The 24,118-nt window shown below is 38.5% G+C and overlaps 1 protein-coding gene and 1 pseudogene across 2 annotated transcripts; both read left to right on the top strand.

Moving 5' to 3' along the window:
* The first annotated feature begins 420 nt into the window (after nt 1–420).
* On the top strand, nt 421–1,066 carry LOC149834529 (zinc transporter 3 pseudogene; annotated as a pseudogene). Its single transcript, XR_016432431.1, has one exon. The product of XR_016432431.1 is annotated as a zinc transporter 3 pseudogene (transcript).
* A 6,664-nt stretch (nt 1,067–7,730) lies between these two features.
* Nucleotides 7,731–18,184, top strand: LOC149834528 (zinc transporter 8-like). Its single transcript, XM_090009387.1, has 4 exons — nt 7,731–7,900; nt 16,599–16,650; nt 16,743–16,892; nt 17,879–18,184. The coding sequence occupies exons 1-4, from the start codon at nt 7,731–7,733 to the stop codon at nt 18,182–18,184; spliced, it is 678 nt and encodes a 225-aa protein (XP_089865513.1).
* Nucleotides 18,185–24,118: the final 5,934 nt, after the last annotated feature.

The raw sequence follows: 24,118 nt of genomic DNA, 5'->3' as shown, positions 1-24,118 counted from the left end.
CACAATATACCAATAATTCATGAATAAAAAAAACATGTTCTTACATCGAAAACCATGATCTAAGATCCAATCAATAGCAAACCAACCATGTTGAACACATTTACATGGTCAAATTGAGTTGATACAGCTTATACCCAAGTTTTCCATCTCAATAGTTTCGTACCTTCATTAGTACCAAATGTTTACCCCACTTACATTGGTTATTAATGTAAAAGGATACCGAAATGAAACATAAAGATCACTTGTGTCGACATTGAGTTTAAAGTAATGATAGTGGGTATAGTTCCCTGTCCTAATTTCCATGTCGACATTCATTGTTGACTACATAGTGCACAATAATATAACATAGTAGTTCTAAATTGGGGTCCCAGTTCCTCTATGCTTATTTAAGAATAGTTTCATTTGATTTAAGGCACACAGACTCCTCCAAATGGAGTCATGCCTTCATGCTTGCAAGCTTCAATTCTTGCTTTTGTTGCTAGTGTTTCCGCTCAATGCTCTTGCATTAGGTGGTGCCACCTCTTGTGAATCACATGATTCCGGATGCAGAGATCCACACACAGCCCTGAAGTTCAAGCTAGGAAGCATAGCAGCCATACTAGCGGCAGGTGCAGTTGGAGTATGTTTGCCAATTGTGGGGAGATCTATGAAGGCCATTCACCCCGAGAGCGACGCCTTCTTCATGATCAAGGCGTTCGCTGCCGGTATAATTCTTGGTGTTGGATCTATCCACATTCTTCCTAATGCCTATGAAAGCCTGGGATCTCCATGTTTGAGTGGGCAGCTATGGAAGGAGTTCAGTTTGGCAGGGTTCACTTTCATGATGGCCATAGTAGCGACACTCATGATTGACACACTTGCAACAAGTTATTACAAGAGGTCAGAATCAGGCAAGGCTAAGCCAGTTGGGGATGGAGACTTAGAGAACAGCAGTGGAACAGAAGAACAAACAAGTGCTCATACACAAGCTAGTCATGGCCACGCCCATGGCTCCGCGGCGTTGCAGCTGGATGATGCATCTCATCTCACTCGCCATCGCATTATTTCTCAGGCACGTGTTCCCTAATTTCACTTCTTAATGTGCATTTTTATCCAGATAAGTGTGCTTGGTCATGGCCACAAGGGGGTTTGGCATAGTGGGATGGGGCTTGGGCCGCTAGGCAGGCAGTCTAGGTTCAAATCTCACCTTTGCGCAAGCCAAAGCATGGCCCTGGAGGCAACGACTTGAATATAGCAGGCAGAGCCCGCGTGACTAGGTCTTTGATCCAGGAGGCCGTTTCTTAGTGTCAATAAAAAAAAAAAAAGTGTGTTTGATTGCGGGGTTGAATGAGATAGAGATAGCTTGATGATTAGGTTGCACTATCATAACCGAGGGGAATCATTTTCCAATCACATAGGGCTTATCCCCCAACTTGCGTATAAAAAAAGAAGTGGTCAGTTATGGGGAATAAAGTATCACCATAGATATGTGTTTTGTACAATCAATTGTACATACTATCTAGTTGGAAATCATAGGTGTATGTTACATTGAATGAATCTGATCCCATAAATGTATCTAACATGGTCTGATTACTACACATCATATCCTGGACCGTGATGTAAAAATGTGATAGTTTAATCATGAAATTATGGTGCATTATGAGCCATTATTTTCTAAGTTCATATAAAAGCTTGCCTATAAAGTTACAACTTCATGATCCCTAAGGGCAAGGGGTAATAAGCCCATAGAGTTTTATGATCCTAGTGGTTTCTCGGTGTAATAAATTAAAAAAAGTTTCGTTCCCATGATAAAAAACTTGTTTTCTATTTGAACCATGAACAGTAGGGTCAGATCTAAAAAAATGAAAAGCTCAAGCAAAAGTGAAAAAGTACAGCATTTTCAAATAAATAGTATGCACGTCGACTGTACAGAATAACATAGGAGATGCATGCGTGTTAGGTAAAGATCAGCTTGCTCACTAAGGACAACATAGAGAAATGCATTACAGGCATTTTCTTGATCACCATGAAAATGTAATATCTTATTCAACTGTTCCATTCCTGTTAGGTAAGGGTATGTTTGATGGCTTGTCCAAGATTGGACGAAATGAACAAACAGAACGGAACACAACATTGGTTCTGTTAGTTCTGTTCTTTTTGTTCCAAGTCCAACAATACAAATGTCTGTTGTTTGATGGGAGAAAAATGAAGAAGAAGAAAAAACCTTAATCAATGGCAGCTCAAATTCGCTCCCTCCATCTCCCATCTCATGACTCACCGGAATCCGCCGCTTCTTCAGTTGATTCTTTGTCTATGAGTCCCCTCTTCTTCTTTGGATCACCCCTTAAATCTTAATTAGGCAAGACTGTAGTATAAACCCTAGCTCTGATGGAACCCTAAATCTCTGCTGGCTTCTCAAAAACTTTCCCACGTATTCGATGGAGAATTACCCCGTGGGACCGTCGTGAAACGCTTCTCTGCGTTTCGTCGACGATTCTGCAGTATCACTTTCGTCTTGGATCTGAGGGAAACGAGAGAGGGGCTTTTGATAGAGGGATCTTCGGGTGACGCCGCGGTGCAGGCGCCCATCGTAAAGTGGAGGAACAACTTCTCCCGGGCATTCCACTACTACCTGGACCGATGGACGACGCATCCCGTCGGCCGGTGGCTTGGAACCCTGGCTGCCAAGAAGAGAGAGAGAGAGAGAGAGAGAGAGAGAGTTGGGGGACCCCTACCCCGATTTTTTTTTTAATGTGTTCCTCGAGTCATGTTCTTTTTGTAATAGGGAGAGGGATGCCCATTACAAAAAGAACACCTTTTTAAGGATACGGTTGACGCCGTTCCAAGCGTCCACCGAATCCAACGTTTGTTGAAATCACCATCCCCGATGTTCGTTTCGTCCCATTTTGGGCGAGGGACAGTGATTCAAACATACCCTAATGTCACCTTCGACTGTTCCTTTATGTCCTCCAAGACACCATCTTATCAACATCCTATTAGTTCATAAATAATGAGTGGTGACGAACGGACCAGAAAGACACCATTGAGTGCTCCATATGTTATTGATAAACAATGTCTTAAAGTGTGGGCCTGTGTTTTTATTGTTTTATATACGTCAATGGCACAAGTAATATGGAAATCAAGTTGGGTCCGCGTGTGAACATGATAAACACATCAATTTCCATAAGATTTTGACATTGTATTTTCAGAACACATTTCTATTAGATCTTTTTCAGTGGCGTCTGCGTTTTTTTTTTTTCAAAAAATGATCGCATTTGTAAAATAGCGCATTTTCAAAAATACCTCACAATTTGCAGAAATCCAAAATTTCGATTTCAAACATTTTTAGGATATTTTTTGCTCTTCCACAAATATAGCACGATGTTCACAAAACTGTTTTGCGAATGTCATGCTATATTCGTGAAAGGACAGCAATGTCCTAAAAAAGGCTGGACATGAGAAGAATTTTGACAAATTGTGAGGTATTTTCCAAAATGCACTATTATACAAAGACAGTATGGTCATTTTCTAATTTTTTTTTCCATTTATTCTTTAGAGAAACTGAGGGCGGGAGACCTGGTCACACTGTTCTTCAGCTTGCCACCTCCCCAGTTGGCATAAATCTTTACTAGGTGCCTCTGCCACAGGTGGGTTTTGAGCTTATGATGTTCCATCAATTTGGTGACATTCACAAGTCATCCCTACCAGATGAGCCGAGTCCTGTGGGCTAATCAGAGTACCTTGCAAGATACTCAAAGTAACGATATGCGTCTCTTCTATCACCCTGTTTCACACAATTTTGTTTACTAAAATGATCTCTTTTACAACAATCATGCAACATTTTAACATATTTGGGAACTCAAAAAAATCGCTCAACGGAAATTTTTTATAGTGCTAAACATAATGAATGCCTTTTTTTTTTTTTTTACTAAAAGTGATCAAGATGTAGACTGGTCTTTGCAAAAAATTCTGAACTGGAAAAAGTTTAAAAAAAATCTGTAGTCTTTGATCAGTGATCTTTGTAAAACATGCCGTCAACAAAGGCATGGGACGTTTAACTGGTGGGGGGTTCTGCCTAACCCCAGCTTGCCCTAAAAAAAAGAAGAGTATGTTAAGGATAGTCAGCCCTAATTTCTAGATTTAGAAGTACGGTTGACCTTTGCTTTAGAATTTGTTAGAAGTTCATACTTTTCATTTGTCTAGGTTTACCCAAATAAAGATGGATATTTTTCCCCTGATCTTGAACTCAAAACTGAATTTAGGAAAAGAATATGATGATTAAATTTTAAGCATTACATTTGCTGGAAGGCTTAAGTTAGAAAAAAAAAGAAAAAGGAGCAAAAATTTAGTTAGAGAACTTTGTTGGATAATTCTTTTTCATCTTGGGATAACCTTAGTTGGAGAACTATGAGCATGAATAACCTCATTAATTTAAATAAAAAAAACCCATCTTGCTTCTCTATTGCTTGAAGGATTATAAGCGCCCTCTTGACCATAGTTACCATAAGCTTCACAATACACGATTTTTCTAATCGGGAAACTCCTCGCTCCCCCGAAAGAAGAGAAAGCTTTGGGAAACTCACTTTCAAAACATGAAAAGCTCGATTTTCTTTAGTGATAAGTCCACTTCATCTTCGTTTTCCAAATCGATTCCCTTTTGCTTCCTTAAAGTTTCCCTCTTTGCTTTTTGTCACTTACACTTCTTACAATTTGCATATTATAAAATTATATTTCTCTTATAACAAGACTTGGTTTTATGCCTGAAAGATCAACTATGGAAGCTATACATCTTTTTAGACAACTTATCGAGAGAAATAGAGAGAGGAATAAAGATTTGCATATGGTTTTTATTGATTTGGAGAAGGCATACGATAGAGTACCTAGGGACGTTCTCTGGTGGACAATGATGAAGAAATGTGTTTCTCTCAAGTACATTAGAATAATTAAAGATATGTATGAAGGAGTAGTAACCAATGTCCACACTTGTGGAGGGGTGACAACCAATTTTCCTATAACGGTTGGGTTACTGCTTTAAGACCTTTCCTATTTGCTATAGTGATGGATGAGCTTACGAGATCAATTCAAGAAAATGTGTCGTGGTGTATGTTGTTTGCTGATGATATTGTTTTGATTGATGAGTCTAGAGCTGGGGTTAATGCTAAGTTAGAATTATGGAGAGAGACATTGGAAGCAAGAGGTTTTAAGTTGAGTAAGACAAAATACATGGAATGTCGGTTTAGTAAGCAACGAAGTAGTGATGGGAGTGTAGTGAAGCTTGGTGAGCAAGAAATACCGGTGGATGACTGTTTCAAATATTTGGGATCTATCATTCAAAAGTATGGAGAAATTGATGGAGATGTAAATCATAGGATAAAGGTTGGGTGGATGAAATGAAAAAGTGCAACTAAAGTGTTGTGCGATCGTAGAATGCCATTGCGGTTGAAGAGAAAGTTTTATAGGACGATAATTAGGCCCACTTTACTATATGATACGAAATGTTGGACTGCCAAGAGACATCATATTCACAAAATGAGTGTAGCTGAGATGCGTATGCTTAGATGGATGTGTGGAAATACAATAAAAGATAAGATTCAGAATGAGGAAATACGTAAGAAGGTAGGCGTTGCACCCATTAAAAATAAGATGAGAGAGAATCGTTTACGGTGGTTTGGACATATTCGGCGGAGGCCTAATGATGCTCCAGTTAGAAGGATGGAGAAATAGGAAAATATATTAGTTAAAAGAGGTTGAGGTAGGCCTAAAAAGACATGGATGAAGGTGATAGGAAAGGATATGAATGCTTTGTACCTCACCGAGGACATGGCATTGGATAAAAATGATTGGAGGAGAAGGATTCATGTGGAAGACCCATAATGATTTTCTTTTTTGGTTCATATCGCCGACCCCAATTATTTTGGGATGAAGGCGTAGTAGTTGTTGTTGTTGTTGTTATAACAAGACTTGGTTTTATATTATTTTATATTTGTGTTCATATGATTTTTTATTTGGTTATGCTTGTGCTTCATATTGCTTTCTATGTATTTCCTTTTCATTTTTTAATGTACTTGCATAATCGCTTCATAACCACATTCTGCTTTTGGCTTTGCTTCCGGCTTCATACTACTCTTTAACACTAGCTTCCTAGCTTTCGCTTCAATCATTGCTTCTTGTATCTATTTTGTTTCCTGCTATCTATGCTCTTGACAATATAACATTTAAATGAAAATAAATAATTTGGTAGAATAAGGTAGCACTTTATGTGGTGGCATCTAGCCGAGTAAAGCACTGTTAAATTAGGTTATTCTACGATAAAATATCCAGAAATCATACCAAGTATCATGCAACGCATTAAGCCACATAAAGTGCGACACACTGTCATCTCCACTATTCTTTAATAGTGCCTTCCATGATGAATTTTTTTTGGATAGTCCAATAGGAAATTAAACCCTCCTTCACTGATTGCACATTGAATGGTTTCAAGTTGATAAAACCCTCGAGGCCTTTCTAGCCTATCAGGGAGTACACCCAGCTTAGACCTAATGGCAATGGCAAGGAACACCACCTAAGGGTTTCCGGTTAAGTTGGAGGCATTAACAAGTCGCCCCTATCATATAAGTGTTGGACATTATGGGTTATGGATCCAATCCACAGTGTGACCCGGTTTGACACCCATTAGTGGGTCACATTAGTGGCCACGTAATAGGGTTAGTGGGTGGGAGTTACGTGAATGTGGAGAGACCACATTCACGTAGCTGCCTTATTCTTCCAATATATAAGGGGTTAGGGGCTATTAAGATGATGAGACTTTCAGAGCACATATCCTGCCAAAACAATTCCACATTCTGATATCGTGGAACAGGGTCCTGCTCACCGTCGACCTAAGGCCTGGGCTCATTGTGGGCGTTGACCGGCTGAGGAGAACGCCGAATTCCCTACACATACTATGACGAATTCAGGTATGCTTCCTATCAGTGTTTGTTTTTCAGGATTCATCAACATTGGGTTATGAGCCCACGACCACACATTTCCATTGCGCGTGGCTGTGTAGGCCCTTTCGGTGTTTCGCCCCGACGTCGTCTGAATTCTGCGATAGCATGTCACCGTGAGGTGACATTCTGGCAGACTGTCGCAAACAATGATGTTTGCGACAGAGGATGGCAATCAGTTTCCAGCAGACTATCGTCGTGGGGCGACAACCTTCACCGGCGACAGAGCCATACTAGTCTGTAACCGCCAGTCACTATGGGGTGACGTTAGGTTGCTGAAGGATGGAAACTGTCGCCATGGGGCGACAAACATCCTGACGGCAGATTAGATCCTTAAAAAAAAAATAGGCAGGAGGATCGTTGTATACCTGTGGTCGTCGGGCTGCAGGGAGGTTCTGTCTGCGCTGGGATCGCCGCTGGAGCCATCACCTGAGATCCTCTGCGCCTTCGAGTTGTAGGGTGGTCGGCCTATGTTGAGCTCACCAAAGGTGTTGCCGGGGTTGAGAACGTCGGATGGCCGGCGTCTGGGGTTTGAAAACCCCCTTTTTTCTGCCCGGTGTTCACCGGGCTGCCAGTGGAGTCACCGTCGCCAGGGCATCTATGGGTGATTTCAGCCGGTAGCCGGTGCCGACAATCGCACGCCACCGTGGGTCGTCGATGGGCGGGCGACGTGGGTTGCCGGAGGATTTTTGGGCATCCAGAAATGGCTGTCGTCGCTATTAGGATCAATCGGTGCCGGGGCTGTCGCCGGATCGCCGTGGGGCGATGTGCTGGCTGGATCGATCATCGGTCGCCAGCGACCTTGCCGGCGCTGCTGCTGGTGCCATGCCTTTTCTTCATATGCTCCCTTCAGCCATCAAGCTGCAGAGCTTCGCATCGTTGCCATGGGGCGACGTCAGTAGTCGGTGGGGTGATGCAGGTCGCCGCCAGGCAGCGTCAGTCACCGACAGGCGGCGTCGATCGCCGTTTGGCGACATGGGTTGTCGTGGAGCCGAAAAAGAGTGGAAACCCTTTCGGTTTCCCTAAAAATGCAAACAAAAATCGGGTTTCTGCTTCATTTTAGCAGGGGTACCAGATCGGGTCCGGCCAAGTGACCCGATGACAGGCCCAATCCAAACCCATTTTGGGTGGATCGGGTCTGCCACTTATTCTTGGATTTAACCCGAACCCATAATGGTTCCGGGTCTGGGTCTAATCCGAAAATTTTTGGGTCCATCTTGGATTGGGTTTGGCCCAGGTCCATTTAGGATCGGGTCCTATCCGGATCCATTATGAGTCGGGTCCGATCCGGGACCGTTTCGAACTGGGTTCGTTTCAGATCGGGTCTAACCCAGGTCCGTTTTGGACCGGGTCTAACTCGGGTCCTGCTCAAACTGGGTCCGACCCGTATCAAGTATGGGTTGAGTCAAATTCGAATTCCATTTGAACCGGGTCAGATCCATGTTAAGCAGGATCCATACACTATTTGGACTGAACCAGATCAGGAACCTGATTTGGCCCTTTTCGGGACCGGTTCAAAGCCATTTTTGACCAGTTTCGTCCAGTTTTTCACCGGTTCTGAGATACTAATACCCTGTTCTCATGGATTTATGAAGATATATGGATTTTGGCATACGGTTATAGGGTTTTATGAACTTTTGTTCATATTTAATATCAGTTCATAAGGTTTAAAACTGGTTCGGACCCTTTGATGACTGGTTCGGGGCAGTTTCAGACCAGTTCAGATTGTTTTTAGACCGGTTCCTACTTGAGGACCCTGAGTTTTACCCATATAAGCACGATTTTGTTATTTTTCATGCTTTATAAAGTATTTATTTTAAATAATGCATGACTTATGCGTGTTAATTCATGTATTTTGCGTTGGTTAAGTTGTGCATGATGATTTTAAGCATGAATTGTAACTAAATGCATGACAATTAGTTTATGTATATTAGTTGAAGCATGAACTTATATTATGTCATGAATATACATGCATTAAAATATGTGCATGAGCGTGCTCCATAATACGAATAGGATTTTCAATAAAAGATCTTGATTGACTGATTCATGTAGTCACCAAAGTGATCTGAGTCGTATTAATTAAGGATTGTTTGGACCGTATTAAGATTCGTTATTATGATTGCATGTGAATTTATGAAATATCGATTCTACCTAAAGGTAGGTCGTTCTGTTTCAAGTTTACACAGGGTGTGATAGTAGATGTGTATTCCAGCTCATGAAGCATGTTTGTACCCAAAGGTGCAGTGCTGAATTGCCTCTGGTTACATAATCTGTTAGTTTCACCAACTGAAGTCAATTCCTTGAGAATTGAAGAGATGGAGCAACTATGAGTATTATTGTTTCCACCAGAGTGAAACAATAATGGCTCAACTATGCTTGTCTCAGAAAAGGTGAAAATAAAGGGTCTCACTTTTACCTTTTCAACATGAGTCTCGTTTGAGCAATAATAGTAATGTCTTTCCATTTTTGTTCCTTGTTTTATCAGGTTTCTTTCTTATCGATGGTTTTAGTAATATTCCCATTTTAGACTGATCAATTTTTTTTTATTGAAAAGAAATTGTATTATTCACTTTGAGCTATATGGATTTAGATCTGGCCCTTAGAATTGACGAACCTCCCACTCTTACAAAGCAGAGTACAACTGATTAGAAGGCTGCCTCTCAGAAGTGAGAGCGCTCGAACAGACTTAGCTTATTGCTTTTGCAATCTCGAGTGGCTAAGAATATTCAATGTGTCATCCCTCACTGTGAGACAGTGAAGGAATTCCTGGGAACCATTGAGGCTTAGTTCGTCACTTCTAATAAGGCAAGGGCTAGTACGCTCATGTCCAAATTAGTGTCTATGAAATATGTTGGTGACAGACATATCTGACAACACATTTTGGAAATAAAGAATATTGCGACTCAACTGAATAACATGAAGTTCACCATCTCTGACTCCTTCTTGGTCCATCTAATCTTAACGTCGTTACCTACTGAGTATGGACCCTTTAAAATGTCCTACAACACACATAATGATGAGTGGTCTTTTAATGACCTATTGGCCAAATGTGTTGAGGAAGAGGAGAGATTGAAGGGTGAGAGGGTGTCAAGTGCACATATGGCCTCTCATAAGGATAAACAAAGGTCGAGGCCAAAGAAAAACTCCTTCAAAAGAAAGAATCAGAAGAGAGCCACTGAGAAGATTTCAAACTCTCAGGCGAAAGCTAAATCCTAGTTAGGAGGCCCTTCTATAAAGTGTTTCTTCTGCAAAAAGAAGGGGTATAAGAAGGTGGAATGTTTGAACTACAAGAAGTGACTCAAAAATAAAGGTAATAAGTCATTCATTTCTCATTTGTGCAATCTAATTCATGTTTCATTGTATAGTTGGTGTATTGATTGTGGTGCCACGATGCACATTTCCAACTCTTTGCAGGCATTTCTGAACAAAAGGGAACCAACAGAGCATGAAAGAAACATCTTCTTAGGAAATAAGATGCTCTCACATGTCAAGAGCGTTGGGACCTGCAGAGTTGTGTTGAAGTCAGGATTTATATTGGATTTGGTCGATACATTTTATGTGCCATCTTATAGTCGGAACCTAATTTCAATTTCAAAACTTGATAAGTTTGACTTTGTATTTAAATTTGAAAAATCTGAACTTATTATTATGAAAAATTCAATGAATATAGGTTATGCATATATGTGTGATGATTTGTATCGATTAAGAACCAATTTCAAAATTCGAGAATCTCACTTCATTGAGAACACAATGATTGACAATAAACGTGGCCTAAAGGATGATCAATCCTATTTGCTTTGGCATCAGAGGTTAGGACATATCTCAAAAGAGAGAGTCCAAAGACTCATGAAAGAGAGAATCCTCGGATCCCTTGATTTTACAAATATAGAGCCATGTGTTGACTGCATAAAGGTTAAGCAATCTAACACATATAAGAAAGATGCCAAACACAATAATGAAAAGTTAGAAATAGTGCATACGGATATATGCGGCCCTTTTTTATCATGTTATACGGGTGAAAAATATTTTGTCACCTTTATAGATGATTACTCACGGTATATGTATCTCTACTTATTATCTAAAAAATCAGAGGTCTTTCAGGTTTTTAAGGACTTCAAAAAAGAAGTAGAGAAACAAACTGGTGAAGTTATTAAGGTTGTCAAGTCTGATAGAGGTGGCGAATATTATGATCGTTTCACTGAGATGGGACAAAAGAAAGGTCCATTAGTACGGTATCTAAAAGAGAAAGACATTGTACCTCAGTATATCATGCCTGATAGTGCTTACCAGAATAGTGTAGCTGAAAGGAGAAACCATATGCTTAAAGAAATGATTCGAGCGATGTTGAATCACTCAAACCTCTCTTTGACCTTGTGGGGTAAAGTTCTTAGGACAACAATGCATATTCTGAATAAGGTTCCTACAAAGGCTGTTCAAAAGACTCCTTACGAGTTATGGACAGGTAGAAAACCTTCTTTATCATATATGCACATATGGAGATGTCCAACAGAAGCTAAATTGTATAACCCATATATAAAAGCTTTTGATCCTAGGACAACTAGTGGTCTCTTCATTGGTTATCCAGAAAGATCGAAAGGCTTTAGATTTTATTGTCCATCTCATATACCACAGATAGTGAAAACAAATAAAGCAAGATTTCTTGAAAATGGTTCTGTTGGGATAGATGCGTCACAAAATATTGATTTTGAGGAAATACAGGATTCATATTTCACACCTGCTAAGGATAAAGACCCGATTTTCTCTATCATTGTTCCTTCGAGTAATGTAAGAGAAAGTTCAGTCAATGAATATCAATCCCAACTAGATCCGGTTGTTGATGAGAATATACAACAACAGGATACAAAGGCTCATTTTGAACCACCTGTAGCACCTGTATGGAGGTCCACCAGAATTAAGAAATCTGCTATGCATCCGAACTATGTAGTGTATTTGCAAGAGTCAAATGATTTCATAAACATTGATGAAGATTCCTTCATATTTGCAGAAGCCATTGAAAGTGAAAGATCAACACATTGGATTAATGTTGTGAAAGAAGAGTTTGACTCTATGACAAAAAACCAAGTGTGAGATCTTGTACCTCGACCTGATAGAGTTAGACCAGTTGGTTGTAAATGGGTTTATAAAACCAAAACAGACACTAAAGGTCATGTGGAGAGGTACAAGGCTAGGATTGTTGCAAAAGGTTTCACACAGATAGAGGGCATTGATTATAATGGTACTTTTTCTCCTGTCTCAACTAAAGAATCATTGAGGATAATCATGACCCTTGTAGCTTATTTTGATTTAGAGCTACATCAGATGAATGTGAAAACTGCCTTCCTGAATGGGGATCTGGATGATGAGGTATACATACAACAACCTCCTAGGTTCAGTATAAATGACTTAAATAACTTAGTTTGCAAATTGAGTAAGTCAATTTATGGACTTAAACAGGCCTCCCGCCAGTGGTATAAGAAGTTCAATCAGGTAATAATGAACTTTGAATTCACTGAAAACGTTGTTGATCAGTATATTTACATTAAGACTAGTGGAAGTAAGTTCATAATTTTGGTTTTATATGTTGACGATATTCTTCTTGCAACTAATGATTTGAGTCTATTACATGAAACAAAAGTTTTTTTTCCCTCTAATTTCGATATGAAAGATATGGGTGAGGCCACTTATGTCCTTGGAATCGAGATCCGTCGTAACAGAACTAAAGGTTTCCTTGGCCTCTCTCAGAAATTCTGTATCCTTAAGGTTCTTAAAACATATGGGATGGAGAATTGTTCTCCTTGTTCGACACCTATAGTGAAAGGGGATAAATTGAGCTTAAAGGACTGTCCTCAGGATGATATTGTGAAGGCTCAGATGGATACTGTCCTATATGCTTCGGCAGTTGGAAGTTTGCAATACGCGCAGACCTGCACTCAACCTGATATAGCATTTACTGTGAGAATGCTTGGTAGATATCAGTCAAATCTAGGCATTGTGCACTGGAAAGCAGCGAAGAAGGTTATGCATTATTTACAAGGAACAAAAGACTATATGTTGACCTACAGGAAAGCTGACCACCTAGAGGTCGTTGGATACTCTGATGCGGACTTAGAAGGGTGCATTGACAGTAGAAAATCCACTACTGGATACATTTTCCTTCTAGCGGGTAGTGTTGTCTCATGGAGAAGTGCAAAGTAATCTACCACTGTTGCTCATACCATGGAGGCAAAATTTATTGCTCTATATGAGACTTCGTCACAGGCCGTTTGGATAAGAAACTTCATTATTGGTCTTAGTATAGTGGACTCTATTGAGAGATAACTAAAGATCTTTTGTGATAATGAAGCAGCCGTGTCATTTTCAAATAACAACAAGAGCTCAACATCGTGTCGACACATGGAGTTAAAATATTTTGTTGTTAAAGAAAGGACTGAGAATCATATGGTATGTATTGATACAATTGGGATGAGGGAAATGACTGCGGATCCCCTTACTAAAGGGCTAGCACCGGGATTGTATTCTCAACATATAAAGGGGATGGGTCTTTTTGACTCCTTCTGATATATGACAGTACATTATGTGATCACATTTGTGTTTATATTTTGATTCTCTAAGGTTTTGTGTTATTATTGATTTTGCATAAAGAATCTCTCATATGGGTTAGAGAGAATAGGAGAATAACAATTTTAAAAGGACCAATAGAATATGTGAGAGACCAACCTATTCATAAAAGTAATTTTCTACATGCCTAAGTACTGAAGGTGAATTGTAGCGTAGTACATGGGAATATGTCATTTCATAAAAGAGTGTTCATATCCATGACTCATACGATTCATCCTTGTGATAAAGGGTGACATGTGAACCCACATGAAGAATTAAATCGAGATAACGATATACACCTCGATTTAGCACACTTTTGGTGTCAATGAGTCAAGTGGGAGAATGTTGGGCATTATGGGTTATGGGTCCAACCCACAGTGTGATCCGGTTTGACATCCATTAGTGGACACATAATGGGGTTACTGGGTGAGAGTTACGTGAATGTAGAGAGACCAGATTCACGTAACTGCCTTATTCTCCCATTATATAATGGGTTAGGAGCTATGAAGATGATGGGACTTTCATAGCACGTATCTTGCCAAAACAATTCCATATTCTGATATTGTGGAACAAAGTCCTGCTCACCGTCGACCTAAGGCCTGGGCTCATTGTGGGCGTTGACCGACTAAGGAGAATGTTAAATTTTCTACACGCACTATGGCGAATTTAGGTGCGCTTTCTATTATTGTTTGTTTTTCAGGATTCACCAACAATAAGTTGAGCCCCTATGAGCTGACCTTGATAAAAACTTGCTAAATACAAAATTGACATTTTATACTGCAACACATAATTAACAATGGTTTTTCATTTTTTTTTTGAAGTTAATTAAGTATTTTTTCTTTTATAAAAATCACAAAATTAACAAGGGATTTTTCACAAAAAGAATCATTAAACAAGAAAGCTAAACTGGGTGCAGCTGAACAAGAGGACATGTGTTGCATTTTGAGTGGCCAAAGTACCTTTACATTGAATTATTTTGAAAGGTACTCGGCCTACATTATTGGATCTGCTTTGGGTTCATTTATCTCCGCTTATTGAACTGTTCAACATGTCCAATCTTCAATCACTAGCTGTGGCATGATTGGACATTAAGAGCAAGCTGTCTCCCATTCTAGTGGATCCGGTAATATTCAATATATCCGGTGCTAGGGCTGAAAAACAAAGACAAGTTGCTCATGGCTCGGGTCATAAGGAGCTTGATCCAACTTGTAAAATAGTCTCGGCACACTGAACATTAACATCATGTGTTTCAGCTCGATCCTCTCAACTCGCATAAGCTTTTTAACCAGTGATAAATGCTTTTTTATATATATATATTTTATATCATGGAGTATAGATACACAGTTGAAGTGTTTAGGTTGCAAGTAGGGCTGGTATACGAACCGAGCAGCTCGTGACTCGGCTCCGCATGAACTTGTTCGTGATCGGTTCCTATAGTTGGCCAGTCGAGCCTTGAACAACTCTTTTATATTAAATGAGTCGAGCCCGAAGACAGGGTGCTCGGCTTGGCTGGGGAGAGCTCATGTAGATAAAATATGTATATTTTTTATGTATAATATATATTTTAAGTGTAATATATAAAAAATGCATAAAATATGTATAAAAAGAGAAAGATGAATGAAAAATATATACATAAAATATGAGCTATTAAATGTAATATATAAATTATATATTTTTAACTATAATATATAAATATAAATATAAATATAAATATATAAATAAATAAATATTTCATGCATAAATAACATGAAATGTTTTTACACGAGCCAACTCGAGCTCGGCTCGATTAAATACAAATACAAGTTGAGCCACACGCTCAATCTACTGGTAAAAGAGCCAAGCCCAACATGCCCTGTTTTGTTTGTTTAGGTCGTTTACCAGCCCTAGTTGCAAGCAATAAGTTTAGAGTTAAAATCTTATTATTTAGATCATTGAAGCAATGCATTTATTTAGGAAATGAGTGAGTTTGAGCATTGCTTAGTAGATTTAGAGGCTAAAACTTGTTATTTTTCAATTTTACAATATCTATTTTTTTGTAAACAAGCCAGCTCGAAGTCAGCTTGTTTAACTCAGGCTTGCCATGAACTTGATTTTGGCTCAGCTCACCACAAAAATAAGCCGTGCTTGAATACCCTTTGTACATTTTGCTGCTCTCGTTTAGCAGCCCTAGCCACGTCATCATCTCACTACTTGGGACTCACACCATACTCATCAGTTCGTTTAGCTCGGGCTCATTATGAGTTCAAACTTGGCTAAGCTCACCACAAGAATGAACCAAGCTTGAACACTTCAAGGTCAGTTTTTTTTGGCTCTTTTATCAGCCATATTTCGAAGGGATTAAAATGAAAATTTAATCAGTGATTTTAATATGCTATCACATGTACTAGAATCATGGTTTTTGTTTACAAAAAAGTTGCATGCGTGAATAAATAAAAGTAGATTGTATCAAACGATACATTATCAACGAAATGGTGTGTGGATATAACATGAGAGATTTTTCAATTTAGATTTCTATATATTACAATAAATCCGTAGAAAATAGCTACCCCACCACAGGGGTGTGTGTGTGTGTGTGTGTGACGTCCATGGGATTTAGACCTAGCTAGCTAGGCTGCCCGTCAAACGGTCTAAACCCCATCCCACTACGCCAAACCCCTTGGGTCTTTAGGGTGTGTGATAATTCCACCGTGGTTTGTTTGTAGATTTTCAGATCTACACGTACATCCATGAAACTCGCATGCAGAATGAGTCAGTCAATTACCAGTAAGCAGAGGAAAAACTAGTAGCAGCATCACTGGAAAATAAGTCTAGCCTATGTCACAAAGACACGAGGACACAAGACATGGTTTCAACTCGAAAGTTCAGTATTTTTTGGAAAATAGAGACGAGGCCTATAGGACATGGAATATTTTTAAGTTTTTAATCAATAATAAAAATGATTTTTTATTGAAATAAAATAAAAAAGTATTCAAATAATACTAAAATAATATCAAAGTATTCACCGTATTTGTCGGTGTTGGTGTCCACGTGTCCCAGGGTGTCAGCTCGTGTGACCAAGGAGGACACACCACCAAAATGGCGTGTTCCTGTGACATAGAGTATAGTGAATATGACAGTTTTTTCTTTTTTTTCTTCTGAAAAAGAATATGACATCGTTTTCATGTTGTTGAATTTTTGCAGGTTTTGGAGTTGGGCATTCTTGTGCATTCTCTGATAATTGGGGTCTCTTTGGGCACGTGCAAAAGCCCATGCATCATTAGGCCACTAATGGCTGCGTTAAGTTTTCATCAGTTTTTTGAGGGAGTGGGACTCGGTGGATGTATACTGCAGGCAAGTGACAATATATATATATATATATATATATATATATATATATAGAGAGAGAGAGAGAGAGAGAGAGAGAGAGAGAGAGAGAGAGAGAGAGAGAGAGAGAGGTGCTTAGGTGCATGATCACTTTGGAACATGACCAAAACGAACTTCTGCAGTGACTTTTGTCATTGCTAAAAGTCTCAGAATAACACCTTTAGGGGTGACAAAAGTAGCTCCTAAAGGTCCTGGACTTTTAACTGCGATTTTTGTCGCCTTTAAAGATGTTATTGGGTGGAAGCTCGCACGGAGCGTCCGTCGCATGCATGATCGAAAGTGATCATGCACCTACACATTTTTGTGTGTGTATATATATATATATATATATATATATATATATATATATATATATATATATATATATATATATATATATATATATATATATATATATATATATATATGAAAAAAATCTATGTAGTCAAATTGAGATCATACAGTTGGAACCTATGATTTCCAGCTCAATTAGTACTGTACCTTCAATAGTGGCAAATATCTCCAATAGAAATCGCCTCTTCTAAAATTTTCTTGATCTTTTTTTGTGTAACTATAATGGCATACTTCTAATTTTCAAAGATTGAGCTCTAGAAGCAAAAACTACCCATTAATGGATCATGCTGACATGTTTTATTTACAATTTTGATGTGTTGAACCTGACATAGTTTTTTGTACATTTTGTGCACTATGTTTTATCACCATATTGAATTTCTCATGACACAATGTTGATTATTCAACATACCAACATAGTAAATACACTAGGCCATATAAAGACACTCACAGAAACCACTACTATTAAACAGGGATGTACCAATTTTTTTTTTTGTCAAAGGAATTATACCAATTATTTTTTCTATATATTTGGTATGTGATTTTACAGTTTTTTGGTTGCCTTTTTTTCAAAATGAAAATGTTTCTTTTCCTCTTAACTGCATGTTGGAATGGATATACAGGCAAAATTCAAGAAGGGAGCTACAGCTATAATGACCATCTTTTTCTCCCTTACCACTCCTATAGGGATAGCTTTGGGAACAGGGATTTCATCTATATATGATGAGAACAGTCCAACCTCAGTGATTGTTGAAGGGGTTCTGAATTCTGCAGCTGCTGGCATTCTCATCTACATGGCTCTTGTGGACTTGTTGGCTGCTGATATCATGCACCCTAGGATGCAAAGCAGTTCAAAGCTTCAAATCTCAGCCAACTTGTTCCTTCTTCTTGGAGTGAGTTTGATGTCAATCTTGGCAAAGTGGGCTTGACAAAAAGGTTGCAGCAAGGGAACTAGCAAAGTTGAAGGGGATTGAATAAGCAATCTGATAGCTTATCAGTGGTGAATAATGCCAGCTTTGTGTGTTTGAACTGGCTTGAAAGATTATATATATATATATATAGCTAAGATGGAAGTATCTGTCAGATGTTTGTCAATATTCTGCAAGAATTTCACTTGTCTGTTGGTTGTCTGCTAGCTTTCTTTGCTTTTTATTGGTATGGTGTGGTTTTCTGTTCCATTGTTCAATAGATTTTGATAATTGTGCAACAAATACGAGTTCAGTTCCACTCATCCCTTATGTCACCCCCCATTTTCATACACCTCTTAAGTCTTATGATGCAAGTTGTTTTGATCAAATCCGACCCTATAAATGGATTCAGCGTTGTCGATTTAATAAGAATCAACCCTTGGATCACATTTTTTCAGCGAAAAAAAATATGATTTTTTAGATCACAAAATTTTGTATCTTGTCAATTGTAGATTTTTGACTCACTGAAAAATCATGCACACAAGTCGGATTTTGGTGATTTAAATGTTGATCTTCACTTGGATTACATTTTTTCAACAAAACAATATAATTTTTAAATCACAAAATCTTGTATCTTGACTTTTGATTTGCCAAAAAATCCTGCAGAAGTCGGATTTCGGCGATTTAAATGTTGATGTTTACTAATGAATGATGTAGATCACATCTGTGGAATCCAATTTGATCAAAACAACTTGCATCAATGAAATCCCAAGGAGGGGTAGGGTATGCAGACAAAGATGACATAGGGGGGATGAGTGGATCCGATTCGAAGAAATAAGGGGGGTGGGGGCGTGAAACCAATTAAAGGACCAAAAAGTACCGTGCTTAGTATTTATGTCATTTGTCACAAAGATACGTGGATATGATGACGGGTCACATTTGACTCATAAGTTTGATTTTTTTTCGAGTTTTCTAAATTTTTGATAAATAAATAACTATTTTTAATATTTTAATAGTAAAATACATATTTTATTGAAATGACATTAAAAAGTATTGAAATACCAATAAAAATATTAAAATAATGACTGAACATGTTCATGTGGCATCTCTGAGCGTGTCTACCTATGCCACCATAGACACTCAAAATGGCGTGTCCCTGTAGCATAGTTTATGCTTATTTAATTTTATGGCAAAATCTACTTTTGCATAACCCCAAAAGCTCCATTCACATAACTATGTGTCAGCTTAAAAGAATCCAAGTTGAATGATGTTGTGAGTTTAATAAGTGAGGTGTGAATCCATCGCCACAAAGGCAAAAGCTGAAAGTATTGCCGAAGGCTATGTCACACTGACACTCACTTGATGCGGATTGGACTCCAAAGTTCTTTTTTTGGAAAAACAGGACATGAGGACAAAGTTTTTTTAATTTTTAATCAATAAAAAATATTTTTTCGACATTTTAATACAAAATATATTTTTCATTAAAATAAAACTAAAAAGCATTAAAAATATCAAAATAATAAGAAAATATTCACTGTATGTGTCAATGTCAGTATCCAAGTGTTCGATCATGTCCGCTTGTATCACCAAGGACACACCACCAAAATGACATGTCCGTGTGACATAGGACGATGGGCATAGTGGACCTCAAAAGTTTTATTGGTAGAGGCCTGCATTAGAGCAGGCTGGATTCAAAACCCCTCTTGGTAGCAGCTGATGAACCAATTTTCCCTTAGCTTAGTCACTTTTTTGTTTTTGCAAATTAAAGACCCATTTGGGTAATGCACATAACCTGCTTTGAAAATAGGGATGGCAATGGACCGGGGGATAACGGGGATGGAGGACTTGAAACAGGGATGGAGGAGGGGGTGAAGGTTAAAATCCATCCCTGTGCGGGGATGGAGGTTCGGATTTTGAGATGGGGCGGGGTTGGAGACCTTGTCCCCCGCCCCCGCCGCCGCCGCCGCCGCCGCCCAGGTCCCGGTCCACTGCCATCCCTATTTGAAACTAGGGAGCTTGTCTCTTGCCCTGTATCAAAATTTTGCCCTTTATCCTCTCTTTCATCTCCGGACTAAATGGGATGAGACATAGCCCCATTTTCTTGGTATTTTCGTCGGTGTCGCCTTCCACCCTTAGATGAAGGATGGAAAAAAGAGGAGAGAAATGGAAGCTTGTGTGGCTCATTAGAAGAAGAAGAGGAAGGAGAGGAGGGATTTGAGAAAAAAAAATTATGTTAGTGTTATATATATATATATATAAAGTAAGTCCATCCCCGCCTCCATCCCCACACGAGTTTTGATTTTAACCTCCATTCATGGTCCATTTCCTGTTTCATGTCCTCCGTCCCCAGTCCACAAGGGGCAAGGCCGGGTGGAGCCCCATTTTCCCCCATCCAATGCCATCCCTATTTGAAAGCAGGCTTTGGGCGTAAACCTGGTTTTCAATGATAACCAAGTTTTGGCATCAGCACCCCCCACCAAGTTCTTCAACTTGGTTTATTGAGGGGCTGTGTTCCCCAACCTCTTAATTAACTCCTCCCTCCTTTCATGCCACTAGCCTCCTCCTTCCTCGTCATTATCCAGCTGGTTAGATTTTTTTTTTTAAAAGGCAAGCTAGGGTTAGGCAGACCCACAAGTTATTATTCAACGTACCACTGGGGTTTGAACCTGCAACGTCCCACCACAAGTTAGAGCTCTTGACATCAATGACTAACACTCCCTTAGATCCCAGAAATCCCGAAATGTTAGGGAGTTGGATAAGGATATCAGTGATGCTTTGAAATTTATGATAGAACAACCATTTATTTATTTATTAGTGCATTTTGTTACGTTTTAATATTTGTATTTTCTGATATTGTTTTCGAGATTTACCTAAAAACACAAGTTTTTAAATTTATAACAAAATAATTTTTCTCTCAAGAAAAAACCTAATCGTGATGCAGATTATAACTTGGTCAAACTCAGCCTGAACGCCTTAAGCTGACCCATGTAGCTAGATGTGTGGGGCCCTTGTGATAATCATCCTATGTTCTTTTATTAAAACAGATGAACGATGAGGGCATTTTAGTTATTTTTGTTTGACTAAACAGAAACACAGGTCAAATGGGTCTTCAAAACAAAAATATCAGCTAAATGGAATAATCGAAATATTCAGCAGCATCTTGTGAATAACTAATAAGTGAAGTGGCTTTTTTGTTAGGAAAAATTATAACTAGATACAAACATTTCAGTGTAATTCATGCGCACACCAAAAGTTTGAGAGTTTGCAAATTCACACCCAAGTTTTTACTTGGGTTAACCAACCAACCATTATACCAAATGACTGTTGACAATTTTTAGAAAAGCTTTTTTCTAACTATGTTTAAATTTCAGCAAGCCATTTAACATAACACAAACTTGGTTGTGCTATTTGTGGGTTGAGTCATTGTTAAGTTGATTGGCTTTAGGATTGTCCATGGGTCAGGTACCCGACCCATCAGGGTCCCGGGCAAAAAATAAATAGCTAGGTTTAGGTTTTGTTGAGTCACAAAAATGGATTCTCAAACCCATACCTGCATAATTTCACAAATTTTCATTTATTAAAATACATATAAAAATGCTAGCTCAGCTCGGTCGGGTGGGGTCTGTACCCAGCAAAAATCATGTCCCAAACTCTGCCTGCATATTGCTCAGGTCGAGTTTGGGTTGAGCTGAATATTATTTGGGTCAGTGCTTTTCATTCCCATACCTAGAAACTCAGGTTCGGGTTGGGTTAGGTACTCGATACAAACCCAGCCCATTGACATCCCTAAATTGGCTTGCTAGAATTTAAACTCAGTTATACAAATCAAAAGGTTTTAAGGGGAATTCGAAAATTTTTCTAAAAAAAAAAATTATGAAATTATGCAAGTCTAAGATTGGGATTCCATTTTCGTAACCTGGCATACCCAAATTCAACAATTTGTTATTTGGTTGGGTTCGGGGTATACCCTAATGGGTCAGGTACCCCGCTGGTTGATAACCCTAAAATCAATCAACATAACAATGACCCGACCAACAAGTAGCACAACCAAGTATACTAAACACTGACCCATATATATTATTAGTGGGCTGGGTCATTACTGGGTTGATTGGTTTGCTGTAATTTATTTTTATATAAAACTTTTTCCAAATCCTGTCTAAAAGTTATCATTTGGTGCAGTAGTTAAGTTGTTTTGTGTTGGGAAAGTCAATAGTTCATGTATCTTTGTACCATTTCTTTACATTAAATACCTTACACTTAAACTTTATTTAAACTTTTAAAATTTGAGTAAACTATTAATTTTATTTCAGAGTAAAATGGTAGCTTCAAAACATGAGTTAGGTTAACCCTATAATAACTCAAGGTTAATTCATGACTCCAACAATTTTATTAACCTAAATAAAAACTTTGGTGTAAATTTGCAAACTCTCAAACTTTTGGTGTACGAATGAATTATACTGAAAAGTTTGGAGGTATCTTAAAATTTTCCTTTTTGTTAATTACTCACGGAATAAAAAAATAAAGAACAGAATTTTTCCAGGTCAAAAGGCAGGAAAGAAAAAAAGAAAGCCTAGGGGTCATGCATTATTCGAAGTTCAAACTGATCGAACAAATGAGTCATGGCCAGGTAGAGCTGCCAAAAGGCTGGGTTCATGTCCAGTACGTACCGACCCGAGAACCTGAATGGTCAGGTATGGGCATGAAAAGTCCTGACCTCATGAAGATTATTCGAATCAACAAGAACATGACCCGAGTAATATGCGGGTGGGAGTTGGATATAATTCTCTGTCCATATATTTGATCTGAACTGGATGACCTGAGTATTTTTACATATTTTTTGGTATAAATTTGTACATATTAAATACCCTTTAAATTGTATGCATTGAGTAAGACTAGGATCCTACCAACAGGGGCTCCGCTTGTCTAGTAGGAGCAGCTGGTGTACGTCACCTTCTGTTGGGACGTTGCAGGTTCAAAACCCAATGTTATAGTTGTATAACTGATAGGGGTCTGCCTAACCCCAGCTCGCCTTTCAAAAAAAAAAGAAGACTCCTACTACATTTGGTGGCTCTATCGATTTTTAAAAAGATTAATGAATTTTCAAACAAGGAAAAGCCTTGAACAAGCCAACATTTACAAAAAGCTAGGAAATGATTGCCCAAAAAGGAGCTACTTATCTTCTTCAATACTTTGTAGGATAAGATCACGAATTTTATAGATATTGGAATATCGACATCAATTCATATGTGCTCTGAAAATGTCGATAGAAATGCCACATTACAATGACAAGCTTTTACCAATGTAAAATATGTAGCTTGTGGCTTCAATTAATTTGTTGTAATTCATTTGCTTTCTATCATGTTCAGCACATTGTTGGAGTACAGTTAAGTTTTTTTTTTATTTAACAAAGAGAAATCCACCATTGTGATATGGACGTCATGTTATAGGCTCAGCTTGGCCCTGTTTTCAGTGTTATAGTCCCTGCTCATAAAGATATCAATACCATGTGTATAAAATCCTTTTTTTAACTTAAATGCCTTAAGCCAACCCACCTAGTCCGATATGTAGCCTTTGTGGGCTATTATGGTTAAGGTACTTATGGCAAGTAATTGATGACAAATATAACTAATGAGCAATACTACATATCACTTGGCCTACCTATAGATATTTTTATCTTCTTAGCACTCCTTTTGTTGGGGTTTGTCTCAAAATTATTTGGGCTTGTAGCTAAGTTTGCCTACTCATTTCTTTGCTTTTTCCTAAATTAGCATTTCACTACAAGAAAAATGTTATTTAACGACAAAAATTTGTGATGAAAATAATTCATCGCAAAGTTGCGACAGATTAGCGAGATAAAACTATCCGTCTCTAAAATTAGAATTAGTTGCAGAATTAGCAATAAAAAAAAATTCTGTCGCAAACGCCGTCGTAAATTTGCGACAAATTAGAGACAAA

The sequence above is a fragment of the Nuphar pumila genome, chromosome 6, assembly GCF_984573655.1.
Source record: "Nuphar pumila chromosome 6, dmNupPumi1.hap1.1, whole genome shotgun sequence".
Lineage (NCBI taxonomy): Eukaryota > Viridiplantae > Streptophyta > Magnoliopsida > Nymphaeales > Nymphaeaceae > Nuphar > Nuphar pumila.
This window is presented reverse-complemented; position numbering and strand designations above follow the sequence as displayed.